The sequence below is a fragment of the Eucalyptus grandis genome, chromosome 3 (genome assembly GCF_016545825.1).
Source record: "Eucalyptus grandis isolate ANBG69807.140 chromosome 3, ASM1654582v1, whole genome shotgun sequence".
NCBI lineage: Eukaryota > Viridiplantae > Streptophyta > Magnoliopsida > Myrtales > Myrtaceae > Eucalyptus > Eucalyptus grandis.
Genome location: NC_052614.1, coordinates 10,527,464 through 10,549,274, shown reverse-complemented (window position 1 = coordinate 10,549,274; position 21,811 = coordinate 10,527,464). Strand labels below are relative to the sequence as shown.

Here is a 21,811-nt window from a genome sequence, read left to right as displayed (position 1 = left end):
CTCGACGAGGAGAAAGCATTGAATTGCTTAATCATAGAACTACTTGTTTTGAAGAGATTTTGACATTATGGTACTCACAATTCTGAAACATATTGTCATCTATCGATACAGAATTTTCAAAATGATTCGTGAGGCAATCAAAGCCAGATTATATTATCTAGTTGAAATCAAAACATACTAGGATGAGGGTCCGAGCACAACACATTTCATGTTCAAGTCACAATGCCTTCCATCCGATTAGACTCATTTTAGGGGTCAAGTCATCATTTGTGGCTGGAGTCTCACTCGATGTATGTGAACATAATGTTTTGCACCCATTCGTGAGACTTGGTTGAGCCAAAATGTTTGACGCCCTGCTTTATTAAAAAAACAAAAGAAAGAATTAAGGTCCATTCAAGAGGGTAATATACTAGGATTTTAAGATTTACGTAAATTGAAGCATGCGATATGAAGAATTTTTAATGTAATGTCACGACGTGTATGTCCTTGGTACAGACACGGTTGGAACAGTTCTTGCTAGGGCAAGGCGGTGCAGCCCTTGCCCTAGCCATTCGAACAGGTAATAGATACAATAATATCTTCTTTGTCTAGGAAATTTCCTAGCGGTCGATGTGAAGATTCTTAAATTAATATTTAAAAAGCACAAATGAGCGTCCTTTGTTTCAACTTTCTTTCACAATTGTATCATGGTTTATAAATTTCAGACTATAATTCTTGGACCTCCACAAAAAGCCTGACCCCCAATCGCATTTCAAGCCCATTCACAATAATTATCACAATCATTTTACAATCACCTTCTTGGAAATGATCGTTTCTAATAAATTCCCTTTTCTTTAAATTCTCTCTCTCTCTCTCTCTCTCTCTCTCTCTCTCTCTCTCTTCTCTCTTCAACTTGTTCTTTTTGTTTTCTGCTTTTGTTTCCCTCTCCCTCATGATTAAAGGACCCAAAAATGCAAATCTTAAATTTGCGCCAAGAATTGCCTTTTCTCGAGAAGAATCTTGCACACATCAATCATGTCGTCACTCCTGTCTTTTGCATAGACCTAAAAATATGCTCATTGCTCATGTATTATACATGTATATGATTATGCAGATGTTCTAGTACGTGTCTCCATGGTGAGATAAGTTTATCATATATATAATACGAGTATACATGCGCTATACGCGTCGAGTTATGAGGGCGGCGCTAGCCCATTTCTTATATCCCATTTTTCTATTTCGATAATGATCTACAATGGAGCTACGTGTTACTTAAAATTGTGATCCAAGGACATCCACATAGGCCTTGGGGATAAGATTACTTTGTCAGACCTAATTCTTAATTTCTTTAGCGTTTGCGACTTAATTGGTACTTGTTTGTTTGTGTGTTTATTTTTCGTAGTTGGATATGTTTGATCTTGTTCTCCCCTTTCCTAATTTAAAAAGTGCAAAAGTCCAGCTTTTCCCAACCATGCAAAACTTTCCACGCGCTCTCTCAGTCCGCACCGGCCAGCTGACATTGGAACTCATGAAAAAGCGGAAAATGTTTAATGTTGTTGTTCGTGAAGTCAGAGTGGGAGATCTCACGATTTTTCAAACGCATGCTTTGACAATTGGAAGAAAAACAATATACTTTTCAGAAGGGAGTTTAAAGTCGAGGCGTGACAAGGTAACTAATGTCACGGGAAAGAGTGAATTACTTACCATTTAGCATCGCGGAATGGCCGGCCCTATCTTCTTACATTAGAATTGCAAATTCAACTTGTCACAGGATATCATCCTTAATCGACCTAAGTCATATCCGAGGAATAGTCTTACCTTGATAGCTAAGGGCATGCATGACAATGCAAAATTTTTGTTTCATAAACAATTTTTCTATTCCAGACTTATTTTGGAAGATAAATCTATTTGATGATGCAATTTCGTTTTTTCAAAACTGAAATGAGAAGTAATTTTTTTTTTCTAGAACAGAAATGAGAAATAATAACTCTTCTCATCACTCGTCCTCTCTACTAGTGGCCACCCACCCACTGTCTGCCATGGCTGTCCGCCGCCGCCGCCATCTACGACCAGAGGGAGAAATTTTGACAATTGGAAGAAAAATCATATATGTTTCAGAAGGGATCTTAAAGTCGAGGCGTGACAAGGTAACTAATGTCACGGGAAAGAGTGAATTACTTACCATTTAGCATCGCGGAATGGCCGGCCCTATCATCTTACATTAGAATTGCAAATTCAACTTGTCACATGATGTCATCCTTAATCGACCTAAGTCATATCCGAGGAATAGTCTTACCTTGATAGCTAAGGGCATGCATGACAATGCAAAATTTTTGTTTCATAAACAATTTTTCTATTCCAGACTTATTTTTGGAAGATAAATCTATTTGATGATGCAATTTCGTTTTTTCAAAATAGAAATGAGAAGTAAATTTTTTTTTCTAGAACAGAAATAAGAAATAATAACTCTTCTCATCACTCGTCCTCTCTACTAGTCGGCCACCCACTCGTTGTCTACCATGGCTGTCCGCCGCCGCCACCATCTACGACCAGAGGGAGAAATTTTGACAATTGGAAGAAAAATCATATATGTTTCAGAAGGGAGCTTAAAGTCGGCGTGACGAGGTAACTAATGTCACGGGAAAGAGTGAATTAGTTGCCATTTAGCATCTCAAAACGACCAGCCCCATCTTCTTACATTAGAATTGCAAATTCAACTTGTCACATGATATCATCCTTAATCGACCTTAAGTCATATCCGAGGAATAGTCTTACCTTGATAGCTAAGGGCACCCATGACAATGCAAAATTTTTTATTTCAGAAATAATTTTTCTATTTCAGACTTATTCCGTTTGATGACGCAATTTTGTTTTTTCAAAGCATAAATGAGAAGTAATTTTTTTTTTTTTAATATTTCTGGAACATAATGAGAAATAATAACTCTTCTCATCACTCGTCTTCTCTACTAGTCGGCCACCCACTTGCTGTCTGCCATGGCTATCCGCCGCTGCCATCTACCGCCCCTTGGGAGGGAGAAATTTTGACAATTGGAAGAAAAACCATATACTTTTTAGAAGGGAGCTTAAAGTCAAGGCGTGATGAGATAACTAATGTTACGGGAAAGAGTGAATTAGTTACCATTTAGCATCACGGAATAGCCGGCCCCATCTTCTTACATTAGAATTGCAAATTCAACTTGTCACATGATATCATCCTTAATCGACCTAAGTCATATCCAAGGAATAGTCTTACCTTGATAGCTAAGGGCGCGCATGACAATGCAAAATTTTTGTTTCAAAAACAATTTTTCTATTCCAAACTTATTTCTTGAAGAAAAATTTGTTTGATGACGCAATTTTGTTTTTTCAAAACAGAAATGAGAAGTAATTTTTATTTTTTTATTTCTAGAATAGAAATGAGAAATAATAACTCTTCTCACCACTTGTCTTCTCTACTAGTTGGCCACCCACCCGCTATCTGCCATGGCTATCCGCGCCGCCATATGCCGCCCCTCGAGAGGTAGAAATTTTGTGTTGTTATCAAATGAAATTCTAGTCTGGAAACATAAGTTTTGCGTTGTTATCATACATGAATTTTTACTCAGAAACTCATCTAGGAATAAAAATAGAAAAATATATTTTTCTTTTAAAATCAATTTTTAGCTAGAATGGTTATTATTCGCGCCCTAACTGGTTTATGAAGATTTCTTGAAGTACTAAAAGATAGTAGATACAATGATCACGATGAATTAATGCCGTCTTGGAAATTGAGAAAAATGCATTTTCAAGTATGTTCAGGCTAACAAATCATGGATTATGAGACAATCAAGGGTGTGTTTGATAACTATTATGTTCTTGAAAGCAATTTTCATTCATAAATGGTTTTATGTGATTCTATTTCCTAGATGAGTTTTTGAGCATTTGAAGATATTTGGTAACTATCTAAAATTTTTATTTCCGGAATAGAAATGCATTTAATACGATCCTCAAATTCTTTTGTAACTTAGAATTTTTTTATTTTTTTAATAATTTTATTACATTTTTCTGTTCTTCTTTTCCTTTTCTTCTTCTTCTTCTTCTTCTTCTTTTAGTTAGTCGCCAACCTCAGCCATAGCCGATGACCAGACTTGCAAGGAGCTGGTGACCTTTCGGGCGAGGTCATTGGCCATTGCTAAGGCCGATGACAAGCTAAAAGAAGAAGAAGAAAAAAAAAAAATGTTTGATTCTAGATTGTTCCGGGGAATAAAGAAGCAATCTTTCTTTATTTCTTAATTCTGTTTCAAATCTATTTTCGAGAATAAAAAAAATTACCAAACGGATTTCTTTTTCTTTTTTTTTTGTTCCGGGAAATAAAAGTATAAAATCAGACATTATTTGACATGTTAGGAGGTCCTAAGCATTTGACGATCATTCTTTTAGGTACAATTTTGAATCAATATTTCACCCTAGCTTCACAAGCACCCGGTAACTCTTTTGTTAAAAAACTATCCCTACATAGAAACCCCTCTCGTCGAATTGAAAATTCAACTTGTCCTTGTGAATCACCCTCCAAAAACATCACCTTCAAGGAACCAAACGATTCAAAGGGCCACTTCCAAATTCCATGAAAGTGCCCCCGTCGCTTATCCTCCCTCCCCAGGTCATCGAAGAGATCACGAGATTTTGCGAGCGGATGCATCATAGTAGGTGGAATGAGTGAGTTGTTATGAAAAGTACACACTATGCGAACGCATATTGATTCCATCATATTCAGAATTCCATCACATAATCTTCTTGGGCATGCTAGCTGTGAGCCTATTAAGAGGCAGCACACCCTTGAAAAGGCCATCTAAGGATAAACAATATACATTAAAATTAGATAAATGAGCATTCATCAAACTCATCAAACAAGCAAGAAATAATTAATTAAAACGACACTAACATAAGACATGAAGGCATCCTAGAAACTCATGAAAAGAGCCCCTTTTTGCTCATAGTGGATATGCCCAAGAAGTGTCCGAAGACCAAGCTCTGATCTCCTTATGGGTCAACTCTCGATCCAAAATGATGACGTGCTTGTCCAACCACTCGATGCGCATGTTGCCGGAGTGGTCAATTGCGTAAGGTTCCCCTCTTCCGCCAGTCCATGGAGAGAGAACCCTAAAAGAATAATCACCGCTAAATTTGAAAAAAACATATATGAAAATGAACTCTTCCAATGACATTATCCATTGGAGTTTATTGGAAATTTCATTATGAATTACTTAATCCGCAAATCACGGTGCCTCGCTCGTTAGTAGAGAAGATGGGTTTGAACATGTTTGAAGTGGAAATTAGACCTAACCTTGCGGCCCTCTATACCTATGAAGAAGCATATTGGACTAGGGTAATCTCCGCCGGCAAGGAGGTAAATTATGCCAATTCTTCTACCATTAAAAATTGGGAGAAAGTGACTAGAATAGAGATCGACCATGCGAGTTTTGACTTTGACCTGTTCGATTTTTTTGGGACATAATTCGGCATTTGGACTATGAAAGTTGGCATTGTCATTCTGTATGACATTGGGCCTTCTCAAGAGGCCTATGAACCATGACTATAAAAAATTCACTATACTCATGCCATTTTATGTAAAAGCCGACTGAACGAATTTGGACTGTGAAAGGTGGAGTCCAAGTTTCCCTATCGTAGATGTGTCAAAATGGATCTTAGACCTATATTTGACCCATTTAAATGGGTCATATATAGGTTACTTACATTTTGAAATGAGTCATATATGGGCCATTTATATTCTAAAGAGACTAGTTAAATGGGTTTTAAATGGGTTGGACTTAAAACCCATTTCCAACCTAACTTACACCTTTAACTTTATAAAAATGTTTTTTTTATATAAAAATCGAAATTGGAATTATTTTTATATTTCATCTTTCTTTTCTTTTTTTTTTTTTCTTTCCTTTTTTTTTTCCCTTTCTTCTCCCTTCTTCCTTAGCTGGTGACCGGCACGAAGCCGTCAACCAGCCGGGCGAGGCTCGAGCCTCGCCGGTCGTCGGCAAGTCTAAAGCTTGCCCGGATTTGGCGAGTCGTGAGCTTGCCGGCCTTGGGCTGAGCTTGGGCTCACTTGGATCTAGTGAGCCGCAACCTTGCCGGCCATGATAGAGCTCGAACCAGTCACCGTTGATAGAGGAACAAAGGGAAGAAGAAGGAAGAAGAAGAAGAAAGAAAAGAAGAAAAAGAAAGGAAAATTAAAGAAAATAATAATAATAATAATCCAAATTTTTAATAAATAATTAAAAAAAAATCGATTTTTTTAAATATTTTGATAGATAGATATCCATATACATATCGAGAGAAGTACTTTTAGAGGAAACTTGAAGTTGTCTAGATCGAAATTCAATCAATATCGAAATAGAAATTCTAAACATTATAATGCAATTTCAATTTGATAAATCACAATTAAGAAATTACGCATTCTCGCATCACAGAAGATTTGTTATAAGCAAATATTATTTTCATGTCAATCATTAACTAATCAAACTTTTTCTTATCGAGAATTTTTCAAAAGTATTTTAATTTAACTTTTTTTTTTTTACTTTTTTTATTTACTAATTTTTATTGTTTAATTTACCTTTTAAATTTGATGTGAAGTTTTTATTCAAATAACATACACACACACACACACACATGTGTGTATGAAGAGCTTAAAGTGGATTAAATGGATGAGAGTGGGTTTTCCTAGATTGATTTAAATATTAATGTGTATCGATAATATGGGTAGGGTCAGGTATGAGTCGGGTATTGGTTGGGTTGGGTATAGGTTATCAAATTTACATTACATGAAAATGGGTTAATATGGGTCGGACCATTTTCGACTCGACCCAAACCCGACCTGACCCACCCATTTGATGGCCCTACCCTATTGGCAATATAAATTTGGAACTTCCAACTTGTTAATTAAGTTGCAAAAATAATTAGGTTCACTTCTTTAGACAAAAAAACTCCTTTTCACTCTCTGTCTGTATGTTAGTAATAATTAGGCTTGCCCTTGCCTGTGGTTGGTTAGGCGAGCTTCGCCAAAGGCCAATGATGGTTGCCAAGTCTGGCGACCCGCTAGAGGAGGAATGGAAGAAGAAAAGAGAAAGAGAAAGAAAAAAAAATTCAAAAAATATATGTTGAAGTATTATTAAAAATTATTTACGTTAACACCAATCGCATGGGCAACATACATGTCACCGGCCAAAATTGGTAGATGAAAATGTTTATAACTCAATTAGCGCAATTAAAAAGTTTAAAACCGAATTAGCAAAAGCACAATAGGTTTAGAATTTTTAAGACAAATTTTTCCCAAATTTGCAACTCACATTAATAAGTTCGTAAATTTTAGATAGAATTCCACCTATATGGAATTTGGACACCACCCCGGTGGAGGGTACAATTGCTGTGGATATAAAGCTGTCTTACAGTAGAAACTATGGCCAAAGAGCTCTTCTCGGAACGACTCTGAAATCTTCTGCTCCTAAAGGGCCTTATGCATTACATAACGATACAGTGGCTGGACATAAAAGACTATAAACTTAAAGGCACAAGCATTGCTGTCTGACACTCGGGCATTACAGTTCCGTCTTGCGGGTCTCTGAAGGAAGGGGGGCCTCCTTCGAGGATCCGCGTACCAATTTCGAGTGCGAGTGGGTACCCTTGTCTTTGTCTTCCTCGCCGGAGTTTTTCGTGTTTGTCGATTCGTCCATCAAGTATGTGTTCGTGCGGGGCGCTCCCGGCGTGCTCTGTAAGGAAACGTAACCGGTGTGAAGTCTGGATACAGCAAAAGCATCGCGCATCGCGATCGACTTCAGGGCAGTGGGGAAATGATTACCTCGGTCGATGATTTCGCTTTCCTCTCCACGTCGGCCTCCTCAGATGGTTTGGGCATGAAAGCTTCTCCGGGAGTCCTATCCTGTTGCACGGCATTGGGGATAAATGCGTAAGATCCTATTCAAAGATCAGTTTGCAGATGCGTGCTCTAGTGCCAAACGTATCTGAAATGTCCTTGTGATCTTATGATGCGACGTCGACAAGGCATTTGAAAAGCAGAGTGGTTCGTGCAAAGAGCAAGACAGTAAAGATGAGAAATAGGGGCATAGTATGCATCAGCCAACAAGAAACGATCCCTTCATATTGTTTGAGTTGCATCTATCTTCACAAGCCTAATTACCGAAAGCTTCTGCATTTTCAGGGGAAGTTATTCGAATATCGCTAATACCATGAAACTGAGTTCCACCAGCACGATGGAAATCTACCTTAGGAAGCGGAGGGGGTTCGGAATCGCATGCGTCAGTGGCGTTTTTGCAGAGAAAATCGACCATTCCACCAGTTTGCGGGTTGGGTTCTTTAAGATAGTGGACATAAATATCATCAGCCTCCTTCATAACCTGCACTTTCCAGTTGAAGGAACGATTTTAACGTAGATGTAGCGTCTACTGCAAATCAGAAGTGAAAGCACGAAGAATGCTTCAATGGTATGAAGTTCCACTGAGAGTAATCCAATTACTGAAAAGAACTGAGAAAGTTCATCCAGACTTTTTTCCGTCGATACTAAGGCGAGGGGCAAAGATCGCAGGGGACAAATAGGTCAATCAAGTTCGATGGACAAGATGCCACCAAAGTTTAGAATCTACATAAAACAATGACTTGAGTAATAAGTAGGGTAAGAGCACCAAAGTCTCACCTCTTCACAAGCTTTTTGCAGAGTCTTGCACTCAGAATTGCAATATCCTTCAACATTTTGTTCTTCAAGCTGAAATAGAAGTAACAGACTTGAAAATGGTGTGGTTATGTACAAACCTCTCCATCTATATGTATTGGCATGCAAAAAGAGTAAAGCATCTGACATTGTTCGCGCTTTATTTGTCTGTCGAACACTTGTAACGAAGCTGACGACTAAAACGAACCAACAAGAACATGCAAAAGCATAAAGAAAATGAAATGTGTGCGCTGGTGTATCACTCTCTCTCTATGCAAATGAGGGAATGACTCAAGTTCTAACATGCAACAACCACCACCTAATACCATGTCCATGTTACAGTTAATCCTGCTTCGCTTCATATGCATGTGCTGAGGACCAGCTCATAGCTCAGGCAATTGCGTATGCGCTTTTTCGTTCAAGGTGCTGACAAGCTCCACGAAACAATCGAGCCTATTTCGCAGCAGCCTTAGTTCTCACTTCAAGGTGATTTCTCAGCAATGATGATGAATATTCTTGTCGATCTCCTCAGGTTAGTCCTAGTGCTAATCCACATGTATATGCTGATATCTGAAAAGCGAAACGTGCATATATCTATATATATATCGCAGAGTGAAGAACACCAAGCATCTGCATTGACGGCTATACCATTAACTTATCCCCTTTCTCAACAATATCAATCTTGCGAATCCAGACAGCTTCCTCCTCCTCCAAATTACAAAGCTTCTCGCCAATGTCAGTCATATTCTTCTCCGTGATCTACCAATCACCAAAAAAAAAAAAAAAAAACCGCCAAAAAATCAATCAAAAGCCAATCCGAAGAAAAATCAAGTCCACCTCCGCATTCCGCGAAGCGGCAACCCCAGCATCAGGAGAAACAAAGTCCGTACCTCTTCGGGTGAGATCTGAGCTCGCTTCTTCTGCACCTGGTCACATAGTTGGGACGCGAGCTTCTCGCAGACTTGGCACTTTATGTACTGGACGTCTTCCTCCCGGGCGACCAAAGCCGGCATGCTGGAGCACTCCGAGTGTGTACCCTTGTCTTCGTCTCCCTCGCCAGAGTTTTTCGTGTTCGTCAATTCGTCCGTCAAGTACGTGTTCGTGCAGGGCGCTCCCGGCGTGCTCTGTAAGGAAACGTAACTAGTGTGAAGTCTGAATACAGTAAAAGCATCGTGCGTCGCCTACAACTTCAGGGCTGTGGGGAAACGATTACCTCCGTCGACCACGTCACTGGGGCCGGCATGCTGGAGCACTCTGAATGTGTACCCTTGTCTTCGTCTTCCTCACCAGAATTTTTCGTGTTCGCCGATTCGTCCATCGAGTACATGTTCGTGCAGGGTGCTCCCAGCGTGCTCTGTAAGGAAACGCAACCAGTGTGAAGTCTGGATACAATAAAGCATCGCGCGTCGCGTATGACTTCAGGGTGGCAGGGAAACGATTACCTCCATCGACGACATCACCGGAGCCAGTATGCTGGAGCACTCCGAGTGTGTGCCCTTGTCTCCGTCTTCCTCGCCGGAGTTTTTCTTGTTCGTCGATTCGTCCGTCAAGCACGTGTTCATGCCGGGGGCTCCCAGCGTGCTCTGTAAGGAAACGTGACCAGCGTGAAGTCTGGGTACAGCAAAAGCATCGGGTGTCGCGTACGACTTCAGGGCTGTGGCTAAACGATTACCTCGGTCGATGATTTCGCGTTCCTCTCCACGTTGGCCTCCTTTGATGGTTTGGGCATGAAAGCTTCTCCGGGAGTCCTATCCTGTTGCACGGCATCGGGGATAAATGCGTAAGATCCTATTCAAAGATCGGTTTGCAGATGCGCGCTCTAGTGCCATACGTATCTGAAATGTTCTCATGATCTTATGACGTGCAACGAGGTCGACAAGGCATTTGAGAAGCAGAATGGTTCGTGCAAAGAGCAAGACAGTAAAGATGAGAAATAGGGGCATAGTATGCATCAGCCAACAAGAACCGATCCCTTCATATTGTTTGGGTTGCATCTATCTTCATAAGCCTAATTACCGAAAGTTTCTGCATTTTTAGGGAAAGTTATTTGAATATCGCTAATACAATGAAACTGAGTTCCACCAGCACGATGGAAATGTACCTTAGGAAGCGGAGGGGGTTCGGAATCGCATGCGTCGGTGGCGTTTTTGCAGAGAAAATCGACCATTCCATCACTATGGGGGCTTTTTGAGTTTAAATACTCGGCACAAATACCCTCAGCGTCCTTCGCGACCTGCACTTTCCAGTTGAAGGAACAGTTTTAATGTGGACGTGGCGTCTATTGCAAATCAGAAGTGAAAGCACAAAGAATGCTTCAATGGCATGAGGTTCCCCTTAGAGTAATCCAATTACTGAAAAGAACAGAGAAAGTTCATCCGGCCATTCTTCCATCGACATTAAGGCGAGGGGCAGAGAAAAAACTTATGTTCAAGATCGCAGGGGACAAATAGGTTGATCGAGTTCAATTGACAAGATGCCACCGAAGTTTAGAATCCACATAAAACAATGACTTGAGTAATGAGTAGGGTAAGAGCACCAAAGTCTCACATCTTCACAAGCTTTTTGCAGAGTCTTGCACTCAGAATTGCAATATCCTTCAGCATTCTTTTCTTCAAGCTGAAATAGAAGTAACAGACTTGAAAATGGTGTGGTTATGTACAAACCTCTCCATCTATATGTATTGGCATGCAAAAAGAGTAGCGCATCGACATAGTCGCGCTTTACTTGTCTGTCGAACGCTTGTAATGAAGCTCACGACTAAAACGAACCGACAAAAACATGCAAAAGCATAAAGAAAATGAAATGTGTGGGCTGGTACATCACTCTCTCCCTATGCAAATGAGGGATGACTTCAAGTTCTAACATGCAACATGCACCACCTAATACCATGTTCGGCATGCATGTGCCGACGACCAGCTCATAGCTCGGGCAATTGTGCACGCGCTTTTGTGTTCAAGGTGCCGACAAGTCCCACGAAACAATCGAGCCTATTTCGCAGCAGCCTTGGTTCTCACTTCAAGGTGATTTCTTAGCAATGACGATGATGAATAATCTTGTCAATCTCCTCAGGTTAGCTCTAGTGCTAATCCTAATGTATATGATGATATCTGAAAACTGAAACGTGCATATATATAGCAGAGTGATGAACACCAAGCATTTGCATTAACGGCTATACCATTAACTTATCCCCTTTCTCAACAAGATCAATCTTGCGAATCCAGACAGCTTCCTCCTCCTCCAAATTACAAAGGTTCCGGGCAATCTCATTTATCTGCTCTTCCGGGATCTACCAATCACCAAAATAAAAAGGGGGTCAAAAAATCAATCAAAAGCCAATCCGAACAAAAATCAAGTCCTCCTCCGCTTTCCGCGAAGCAGCAACCCAGCACCAGAAGAAACTAAGTCCGAACCTTTTGGAATGAAATCTGATCTCGCTTGTTCTGAACCTGGCGATACAGCTTGGACGCAAGCTTCTCGCAGACTTGGCACTTTATGTACTGGACGTCTTCCTCCCGGGCAACCGGAGCCGGTATGCTGGAGCACTCCGAGGTGGGCATCGAAGTCGATACGAGGATCAGGCATAGCACCACGGCAGATGCAGCGTTGTTCTTCGCCATCTCTCTCTCTCTCTCTGTGGAGAACTAAGAAGCAGCAGCTGTGAAACTTTCCTGATCGAATGAAGCTCCAGTCGAGTATAAAAGAAGAGCTGGACGGTGCCTTGACGTGTTTATTTCTACGGTAAAATAATACGATTGCTCCAAATCTCCCGCCATTTTATATTTACCACATTGCATGTGTGTCACGACGCTATTGTCCTAGCACTTCTGCATTTTTTATTGCCTTCATGATCACTCCTACCGTAGATAATGACTTGTAATTAGCTACCTGTCGATCCATTATTGAATCCAAATGTCCCGCCAATTTATATTTACCCCCATTGCATGCGTTTCACGACGCTATTGACCTGGACGGACTTCTGCATTTTTTATTGCCTACATTAGATAATGACTTGCAATTAGCTACCTGCCGGTGCATTATTGAATCTACGTCGCAGAAATAATCAAAAGAGAATGGGAAAACTCTTATCTCGGAGCTACCCAATTCTACAGGTTCTTCACCGACTCCATTGACTCCTGACCCTTTCACATCTGCATGCTACAGTTCTTCCGGGTCGAACAAGCGTTTCGTTGTCCATGTTCGACAGTTCTCTAGAAAACAGTGACTTCCTGAACCCATTTCATATTGTTCATAAAAATTATATGGTTGGTTTCAGTGGGATGAAAACGAATCATTTCATGGGCGACGCTAAATTTATGTATGAGGGAAACGTAGCTGAAGTCTCCGATCCGTAGACCAGCCATCGACGTCAAGATTAGAAAACCTCGAGAGGAGTTGCTCCCTCCTAATCTAACCTTGAGATGTCGGGTCATGGTACTTCTTAATGATAGTGCTAGTATGAACAAAATAAAGGAGTTAGGGAAGAGAATAAGAACACAGAAATTATAGTGGTTCGGCTTAATCCAAGCCTACGTCCACTCTCCCACGATAACAGCCTTCTTGGCTGGATTCCACTATGCAATCAACAAGAGATTACAACTCCGAGTGCAAACACTTAGTAGATCACACTATCTCACTAAGTCACTCTCTTGGTATTTCTCTCACGATTACAAACGTTTAAGCTCTCAAGAGACAAGTATATGATCTAAAGTCGCTTAGACTTTGGAATTATAAATTCTACGCTCTGTCTCTTACTTGCTCATCGGTCCATGATCTCCTTAAATACTCCTCCACTTCCAAACTACCGTTGGACAGCATCCCGGAGAATCGTCTTCCAATATACCCATTGGACAGCTCGTATCTTAGAAGATTTGGTAGCCGTTGAGTGACAAAGGTAAAATCCCAAATTGATTCCGATCGCCCATACAAACGAAATCTTGGTTTCCATAAGTAAAGCTTCTTCGTATAGAAAGATCTTGTCTTCAATCAAATCAATCTTGATGTGGAATCCAAACCAGATCACTAGCCGTTGTATGATTGGGCTTGAGTTACGATTCATCGAATCTGGATGTAAAGTCTGAGTCTTGAGACTTTACGATATGAGTCTTGAGACTTTACAATCTGGGTCTCTAGACTTTACAATCTGGGTCTCTAGACTTTACAATCTGGGTCTCTAGACTTTAAGGTCTGTACCCAGGTTCAGCTTCAGCATAGAGTCTGTCTTCTGGTTCAGCATTCACGTTCAGTGCCCGGAATTAGTCGAGTAAGCGGACTTCGATGTAGAACAGACTTTGACACTAAAGTCCGGCAGTCTTCGAGACTTTGACACGAAGTCTAGAAATCTTGAGAATATACTGACATATGTTACGTTCAGTCTTCCGGTCGTCTTCAGACTTTACCAATATCCTTTACATGTTCTATTATCTGCATGGTCTATTACTCAACCATCAAACATGTTAGTAGCCTTTGATTTATTTTGTCATCTTCAAAACATCATAAGGGATTTCCCTAACAATCTCCCCCTTTTGATGATGACAAAACAATCTCTGAATATGCAGATTTAAAAATTTAAATCAAAGGATATCAGAAGATAGAAAATAATTGCAGCTCAATATTATGCAATAAATAATATCAACCAATCAGCACATATGCATATTCATATCTTCTCCCCTTTTTGTCATAATCAAAAAGCGATAATGGATTCACGTAGAGAATGATAACAATATCTTGCATGAATCACAATTTCGAAAAATCAGCTTTTATCGAATATTAAAGATATGCAATATAGCTCACTTCGATTATATCAGTAAATATCCAATAAAAATCACGGATGCATCATAAAATTCACGTACCATTTTTGTCATAATAAAATGATAATATCAATATGAGATTTGTTAATGACAAAAGGTAATAAGAGATGCACTAACCGGATTTTGTAGAATAAATTCTGACACAATTACCTTTCCTTCCATCCATAATAAGATCACGATCAATCAAAAAAGATTTTTCCATAATTGATCAAAGCTCCCCTCAATTTGTTGCCTTTTGAGGTGATCACGATTCTTTTCCTTTTCTTTTGGATTCGATTTCTCCCCTTGATTTCCTCATCGGATTCTCGAGTCAGTTCGAATGAGACTCGTTTTCGAGTCTATGTCTGAGTGAGACTCGGATTCTGAATGTTCCATCAAGCATAAATTTTCTTGCTCATCATCTTCTTCTTTTTGTTCTTTTCTGGCCATTCTGCTTGTATTTTCTTCCATCGAAATATGGTGGCCTTGTGTTGCTTTGCCCTTCCATAAGACCTGGTGCCAACATACTAGCCATAAAGAATCTTTAGCTCAAAAGTAAAAACACTTTTATAAACCGAGCACTTGGCTCTGATACCAATTGATAGTGCTAGTATGAACAAAATAAAGGAGTTAGGGAAGAGAATAAGAACACAGAAATTATAGTGGTTCGGCTTAATCCAAGCCTACGTCCACTCTCCCACGATAACAGCCTTCTTGGCTGGATTCCACTATGCAATCAACAAGAGATTACAACTCCGAGTGCAAACACTTAGTAGATCACACTATCTCACTAAGTCACTCTCTTGGTATTTCTCTCACGATTACAAACGTTTAAGCTCTCAAGAGACAAGTATATGATCTAAAGTCGCTTAGACTTTGGAATTATAAATTCTACGCTCTGTCTCTTACTTGCTCATCGGTCCATGATCTCCTTAAATACTCCTCCACTTCCAAACTACCGTTGGACAGCATCCCGGAGAATCGTCTTCCAATATACCCATTGGACAGCTCGTATCTTAGAAGATTTGGTAGCCGTTGAGTGACAAAGGTAAAATCCCAAATTGATTCCGATCGCCCATACAAACGAAATCTTGGTTTCCATAAGTAAAGCTTCTTCGTATAGAAAGATCTTGTCTTCAATCAAATCAATCTTGATGTGGAATCCAAACCAGATCACTAGCCGTTGTATGATTGGGCTTGAGTTACGATTCATCGAATCTGGATGTAAAGTCTCGAGTCTTGAGACTTTACGATATGAGTCTTGAGACTTTACAATCTGGGTCTCTAGACTTTACAACTGGGTCTCTAGACTTTACAATGGGTCTCTAGACTTTAAGGTCTCACCGGTTCAGCTTCAAAGATAGAGTCCGTCTTCGGTTCAAGCATTCACGTTCGCCTCCGGAATTAGTCGAGTAGAGACTTCGATGTAGAACAGACTTTGACACTAAAGTCGCAGGTCTTCGACTTTGACACGAAGTCTAGAAATCTTCAGAATATACTCGGACATATGTTACGTTCAGTCTTCCGGTCGTCTTCGACTTTACCAATATCCTTTACATGTTCTATTATCTGCATGGTCTATTACTCAACCATCAAACATGTTAGTAGCCTTTGATTTATTTTGTCATCTTCAAAACATCATAAGGGATTTCCCTAACACTTAAAACGAAGTTTCGCGGGAGAAACGAGTCATGTTGCATTATCAATTCAAAACCACTGGGCTTGCTCTTGTTCTACACATCTGAAGTTCTGAACGACAGTCCATTAGCTTATGCATCCGAATGTCCCTATGAAAAAGTCCTTCAGCTACATCCGAGGTGTACTTTGTTCCTGTCAAAAGATTTTGAGGAGGTCCAGGAGGATCACACTTTCTAGACATAGAAATTGGGGCTACTTTGTTCCTATCCGGAAGGAGTCCAACGGCAGCGTGTGATGATACTAGCCTTTAGCCAGCATGTGATGATACTTGCTTCTGCTCTACACATCTGAAGTTCTGAACAACAGTCCATTAACTATATGCATCCGAATGTCCCCATGAGAAAGTCCTTTACTTACATCCGAAGTGTACTTTGTTCCTCTCAAAAGATTTTGAGGAGTTCCAGGAGGATCACTCTTTCCAAAACTAGAAATTGGGGCTACTTTGTCTCTCTCGTTCGCTCTCCCCTCCGGAGCTTCACGCTGCTCTTTCTCTGATGTACGATGGAGCCCGCCATCTGGCGAATCACGCTGTCACTGCGTCCTCCACATTTGCATCCACATCTGCTTTGTTAAATTAATATCTCGAACTTGAACTCATAACGATTAGATTCATTCAAAGATTTTGATTTGTTCAAAATCTGTTAGTCTCATCCGAATGAGATTTGTTCGGATTTGTTATTTTTAGGCGTTAGCTCTTCGAAATAGTCCAAGAGTGTGGTGGCGTATTGGACTCCAAGATTGACTTGCAAAAGTTTTGCACTAAATGACAAAAGATAGGCAGTTGGGCACACTTTCTTTTATTATTTAACTTTTGGGGGCAAATACGACTTTATACAAAAAAAAAAAAAAACGGAGAAAATGTTTCTTTTCTCTATAGAGGTTGCACACATAAAAGCCAAACATGGATCTTCTTGAAAACCTAAAGAGCGTAGGAAGAGCTGCATGAAGAAGAGGCATACTTAAAAGGACTTGAATATTGATGATTTTGTGCCATGAGTTTATCTTCTTCTTTTTTGTAAATACTTTGGGTTTGGACTTAAATCTAGATATGAGAAACACTTAAGTGTGTGAGTGATTGTAAATTTTGATTTTTCAGTTATAATAGATCATTTGTTGCTAACTCTCTTCGTGGATATAAGTACCAATATTCAGATCGAACCACATAAATCTTTAACGTCCTATTATTCCTCGTTTATTTCTTTGGTATTATTCACATTGACTTATTTGCAAGATCCTATCATTTTCACGTATTATATTATAACATATGTTGTTATGAATGAAATTAATCAATGAACTTGATCATTGATGTTTGAATTATGAGGATGGTTTAGAGGAGTTTTATTTTTTGTTAGTAAGAAATAACTCAATAATGATTTCATATGTATATATATACACACACTCACACATAGTACATGTTCGATCCGCTTACAAGAGATACATTACTCGTTGAGTTATGGTTGTTCACTCCTCTTTTTCCAAACCTTTTGCAAGATCCTTGGTTAGCCGCCAATAGAATGAGAAGGCTATTGTGGAGACTTTTGGAAGCTGGACTTCTGAGTGATTAGAGGTTGGACCCTTCGAGTGAAAGGATGGCCATGTCACTCCCTCATCCCTGTAGGATTTGGAGTATGACATCTTGTTCGTAATTGAGTCCATCAAATAAAATACACTTCCCACGACATTTCTCTAATCAGTGTGCTTGTCAAGCATGGTTAGAAACCAATAATATAATTTTTGTAATTCAGTTCATCGGATAGAAATATTTTTTCATGAAGCATTTATCATATCATTTCATAAACCAAATTCATAATTCGATATGTATAACCTTTTATAATGTTTTTCATAAAATGTTTCTTTGGTCATCTTAGAACTCATACCATAAATCAGTTCACAAAGCAATACATATATATCATTTCACAATAGCTTTCATAAAATCATTCTCAAATATTAAAATGTATTAATTGCCCAAACCAAACTTTTATGCAACAAACATGCTTTGATTACTTATACAATATTTAAATATTTATCTCTTTCAAGACATGAGTTTATAAATAGAAACATTCACCTAGATATACCTCAAACCAAATAATAAGGCTCACTCGATATAACAAAGTTGCATTCCTATCATATAAGCAAGAAATAACATCAAAATCAAGTGAAAGAGAAAATTCCAAATAAGGGCCCAAAGTGCACTCATTTTCTCAAATAAGGACCAAAAGTAAACTTTATTTCAAATAAAGACCTAAAGTGGCTATATCAGTCTTAAAAAGACCTAAAATGATTATATTTATTTCAAATAAGGGTTTAATCTCATCGATTTAGTGGCGGGCAAAAATTTCAACTAACTAGAGGTATTTTCATTAAAACCCAATTTAAATTTAGATTATATTAGATTTCTTTGGTTTGACAATTAGATTTAAAAAAAAATTGAAACTTATTTTTAAAAAAAAACAGAGTCGATAGGGCTCCTCTTGACTATGGTCACCGCCCGATCGTTGGTGGGGCGGCAACGCCTGGCTGGTGAGGTTGTCACACTGGGTGAAGGCTAGCAACCCTAGCCGACTTGAGGCAAGGACCAACATGCCCTTGCTAGAGGCGAGAGAGGAGGGCGACCCTCTCCCAGATTTAGGTGAGGGTCGTCGAACCTTGCACAGGCGTTAATGGCCTTTGCCCAGCACCTCTCGACTTGAGGTGAGGTCCGAGGATGCTAAGCAAAGGCCATCGGTGCTTGTGCAAGGGCCGATGTCCTCTCTCAGGCCGGGGCGAGGGCGAACGATCCTCGCCCAGATCTGAGAGAGGGTCACCGCCCTCTCTAACCTCTAGCAAGGGCCTCAACATCAGTTGGTAAGGGTCACCGGCTCTCGCTTAGGTGTTAGCGACCTCGCCAACCATCGTCACCGCTCCACCGACGATGGGGCAACGGCCACAAGCAAGAAAGAGCCCTCCCTCCCGTCTCTATTCTGTTCTTTTAAAGAAAATATATAGTTTAATTTTTATAGAAAAAACAATAAATAAAAAAAGAAGACAAAATTGCCCTTATCAATTGTGAATTGAAGTCTTTCTTTGAGATTGATATAGCCACTTTAAACCCTTATTTGAAACAAGATTCACTTTAGGTCCTTATTTGAGAAAATAAATGCACTTTGGGCTCTTATTTGAAACAATGTCTACTTTAAACTCTTATTTAAAAAAACGAGAACACGTCAGGCCCTTAGTTGAAATTTTCCCCAAGTAAAATGCTATCTTGACTATGGCTTAACTAAACTAAGCTTAAACACTCATAAAATAACTCACACGCGTTAACAGATCGCTCACCTGAAGTGATTACTCAAACCTAAATGCGACATGAAACTCGCTTGCGAAACCCTAAAATCTCACTCCAACAAAACACGCATTAATAAATTGCTCACTCAAAATGATTACTTAAACCTAAGTGCAACACGCAACTCACTTGTGAAACCCTAAAATCTCGCTTCAACAAAACGTTACTCTAAAATGACACCTGTTAAAACCCACGGCTCTACAACGCCATAATCTACCGTTCTTACAAAAACCCGAAGCTTCACAACATAAAAATTGGACTTCACAGCTCAATTCCCACATAACTTTAAATTTCAGCTCTATTTCCAAAAACTACCTCGATTGGACAAACGGAGGACACGAGTACTTATCGAACGTGCGATACGTAGTTGATCTGGCTTGTTGAGATCTACATGACAAAAACCCTCATTATCTTCCTTCTTCTTTCTTTCTTCTTTCCGCCTCTCTCTATTTTTTTTCTTTTCTTTCTTTCTGAGTGCTCCTTTTTCTTTAAATAGCTAAAGTCCGCTTTCCTTCATTTGTTGACTTTTCAATTTTTTTTTTTGTTTCCTTTTCCTTCCCTTTTTTTTTATAAAAACATCACTTCTTTGACCTAATCAAAGAGATATGGCCTAATATTACATTCTACCTTTCTTAAAAGAATTTCATCCTCAAAATTTAGACTTACCTTATCATCAAATAGGTGAGGATATTCACGTTTTGCTTCCTCCTCGAGCTCCCAATTGACTTTCTTATATGGTTTTGCCATTGGATTTAACGTAAGGGATAGTGTGTCATCATAACACTTACTTGATCAGGTGGAAGGACAGTTGTATTACCCCTTGTAGTTTTTGGGGTGTGACACTGATCAGTTTTGATCTTCTCCTGCTTGCAAACCTTTAGAACCCTAATTTCTCCGATTAGTTGCGTTGGAATGTGGCCCGATCACACGATGGTCCAATCGATTGAAGCCTCTCTTCCCACCCTGTTCAAGTGATTCCGTAACTTCCATTTTCTTCTGCTTCTTTGCCTGGGGTTTTTGATCATCGCGAATGGAAGGGCAAATCCCAAACGTGAACAAGTGGATCATCCTCTACTCGGTTTACATCAACTCGAAGAAGATGATTCAGGGTAGGCGGATTGCGAGGCAAAAGCATGTGAGAAGCCTGCGAGGCAAAAGCGTGCGAGAAGCCCTTTTGTGTCGAGATTAGGGACTACTGCAGCTATCTCAAGCTCAATTTTGCCGTCGAGGTTGGCTTGATTGTGGTAGTTGTTGTTGATAAAGCTAGTATGAACGCTTAGATGGGGTAAATAAGTGTTTAAATAAAATATTGACAAATAAATGCGAAATAAAATAAGTTGTTAGCAAAATCTAAATACAGATCAGAGTCTGTTATGCAAGTCACTAGACTTCTAAGATAACCTATAAAGGTGTAACAAACTTAAGTAAAATGAGTTAAGGTTAAAGAAGATTGCACACAAAATTTATAGTGATTGGCTTAGATAAAGCCTAATGTTTACTCTCCCACATTGACAGCCTACTGGCTGAATTCTACTATATAATCAATAAAAGGTTACAGTCAAGTGCTTATACCCAAGCACTTCTTCCTAAAGCTGGTGCTGCTTATACCCTAGTGGATACGACTCATTATCTTATACCAATGTACACAATTATAACATTGTCAATACCTCTCAAAAGATTACACAATTTATACTCACAAAAGACAAGTGTATATGATCAAAGTCCACTCAAACTTTGGAATTCTAGATTCTACGCTTTGTCTCTTCTTTGCTTCTCAGTCTTTGTCACCTTAGATACTCTTCCACTTCTAAACTAGCCATTAGGCAGTATTCAGAGGATTTTATTCCAATATACCCGTTGGACAAAATAGTATCAAGAAAATTTAGTAGCCGTTGAATAATAAAAGTAGAATCCCAATTGATTCTAATTGCCCATACAAATAGAATTTTAGTTTTCATAAATAGAGTTTCTTAGCTAGAAAATTCTTGTTTTCATGATTTAATTGTCAATCAATTAGATTCAGCCGATCAAATCTAGTTTAATGTAAAATCCAAACCAGATCATTGGCCATTATATGTTTTGAGTTTGCGTCACATTATGTCAAGTTGTTTTGTTCTAAATTTACTTTGTTCTGAACCTGCTACGTTCGGAACTTGTTCATTCTAAACTTGTCACATTATGTACTTGTGTCATTCTAAATCTATCACGTTCTTTATCGTCGGGTTCTAGATCTGTTTCGTCTAAAGTAAATTTTACAATCTGGACATTGAGAGTGCTAGTATGAACAAAATAAAGGAGTTAGGGAAGAGAATAAGA

At 39.3% G+C, this 21,811-nt stretch overlaps 2 protein-coding genes across 2 annotated transcripts; both read right to left on the bottom strand.

Moving 5' to 3' along the window:
• Window positions 1-7,422: 7,422 nt before the first annotated feature.
• LOC120291632 lies at window positions 7,423-8,375 on the bottom strand. The gene is made up of 3 exons (XM_039309294.1): window positions 8,247-8,375; window positions 7,823-7,903; window positions 7,423-7,733 (listed from the first exon to the last, which is right to left on the bottom strand). Exons 1-3 carry the CDS (start codon window positions 8,373-8,375, stop codon window positions 7,563-7,565), a joined length of 381 nt encoding a protein of 126 aa, XP_039165228.1. The 3' UTR covers window positions 7,423-7,562.
• A 203-nt stretch (window positions 8,376-8,578) lies between these two features.
• On the bottom strand, window positions 8,579-12,318 carry LOC104436510. Its single transcript, XM_010049303.3, has 11 exons — window positions 12,100-12,318; window positions 11,865-11,975; window positions 11,237-11,305; window positions 10,791-10,922; window positions 10,362-10,442; window positions 10,132-10,272; window positions 9,903-10,043; window positions 9,580-9,813; window positions 9,338-9,448; window positions 8,675-8,743; window positions 8,579-8,620 (listed from the first exon to the last, which is right to left on the bottom strand). Exons 1-11 carry the CDS (start codon window positions 12,304-12,306, stop codon window positions 8,579-8,581), a joined length of 1,338 nt encoding a protein of 445 aa, XP_010047605.3. The 5' UTR covers window positions 12,307-12,318.
• Window positions 12,319-21,811: the final 9,493 nt, after the last annotated feature.

Excerpts from the sequence above, each read along its gene's own strand:
- LOC120291632 (XM_039309294.1), bottom strand. The coding sequence starts at position 8,375 with ATGAAGGAGGCTGATGATATTTATGTCCACTATCTTAAAGAACCCAAC. Across the intron at positions 7,904-8,246 it reads AACCCCCTCCGCTTCCTAAG|GATAGGACTCCCGGAGAAGC; the intron begins GTAGATTTCCAT and ends GCCGTGCAACAG. Across the intron at positions 7,734-7,822 it reads AAGCGAAATCATCGACCGAG|AGCACGCCGGGAGCGCCCCG; the intron begins GTAATCATTTCC and ends GTTTCCTTACAG.
- LOC104436510 (XM_010049303.3), bottom strand. The coding sequence starts at position 12,306 with ATGGCGAAGAACAACGCTGCATCTGCCGTGGTGCTATGCCTGATCCTC. Across the intron at positions 9,814-9,902 it reads CAGTGACGTGGTCGACGGAG|AGCACGCCGGGAGCGCCCTG; the intron begins GTAATCGTTTCC and ends GTTTCCTTACAG. Across the intron at positions 8,744-9,337 it reads AGAAAGGGGATAAGTTAATG|CTTGAAGAACAAAATGTTGA; the intron begins GTATAGCCGTCA and ends CTTCTATTTCAG.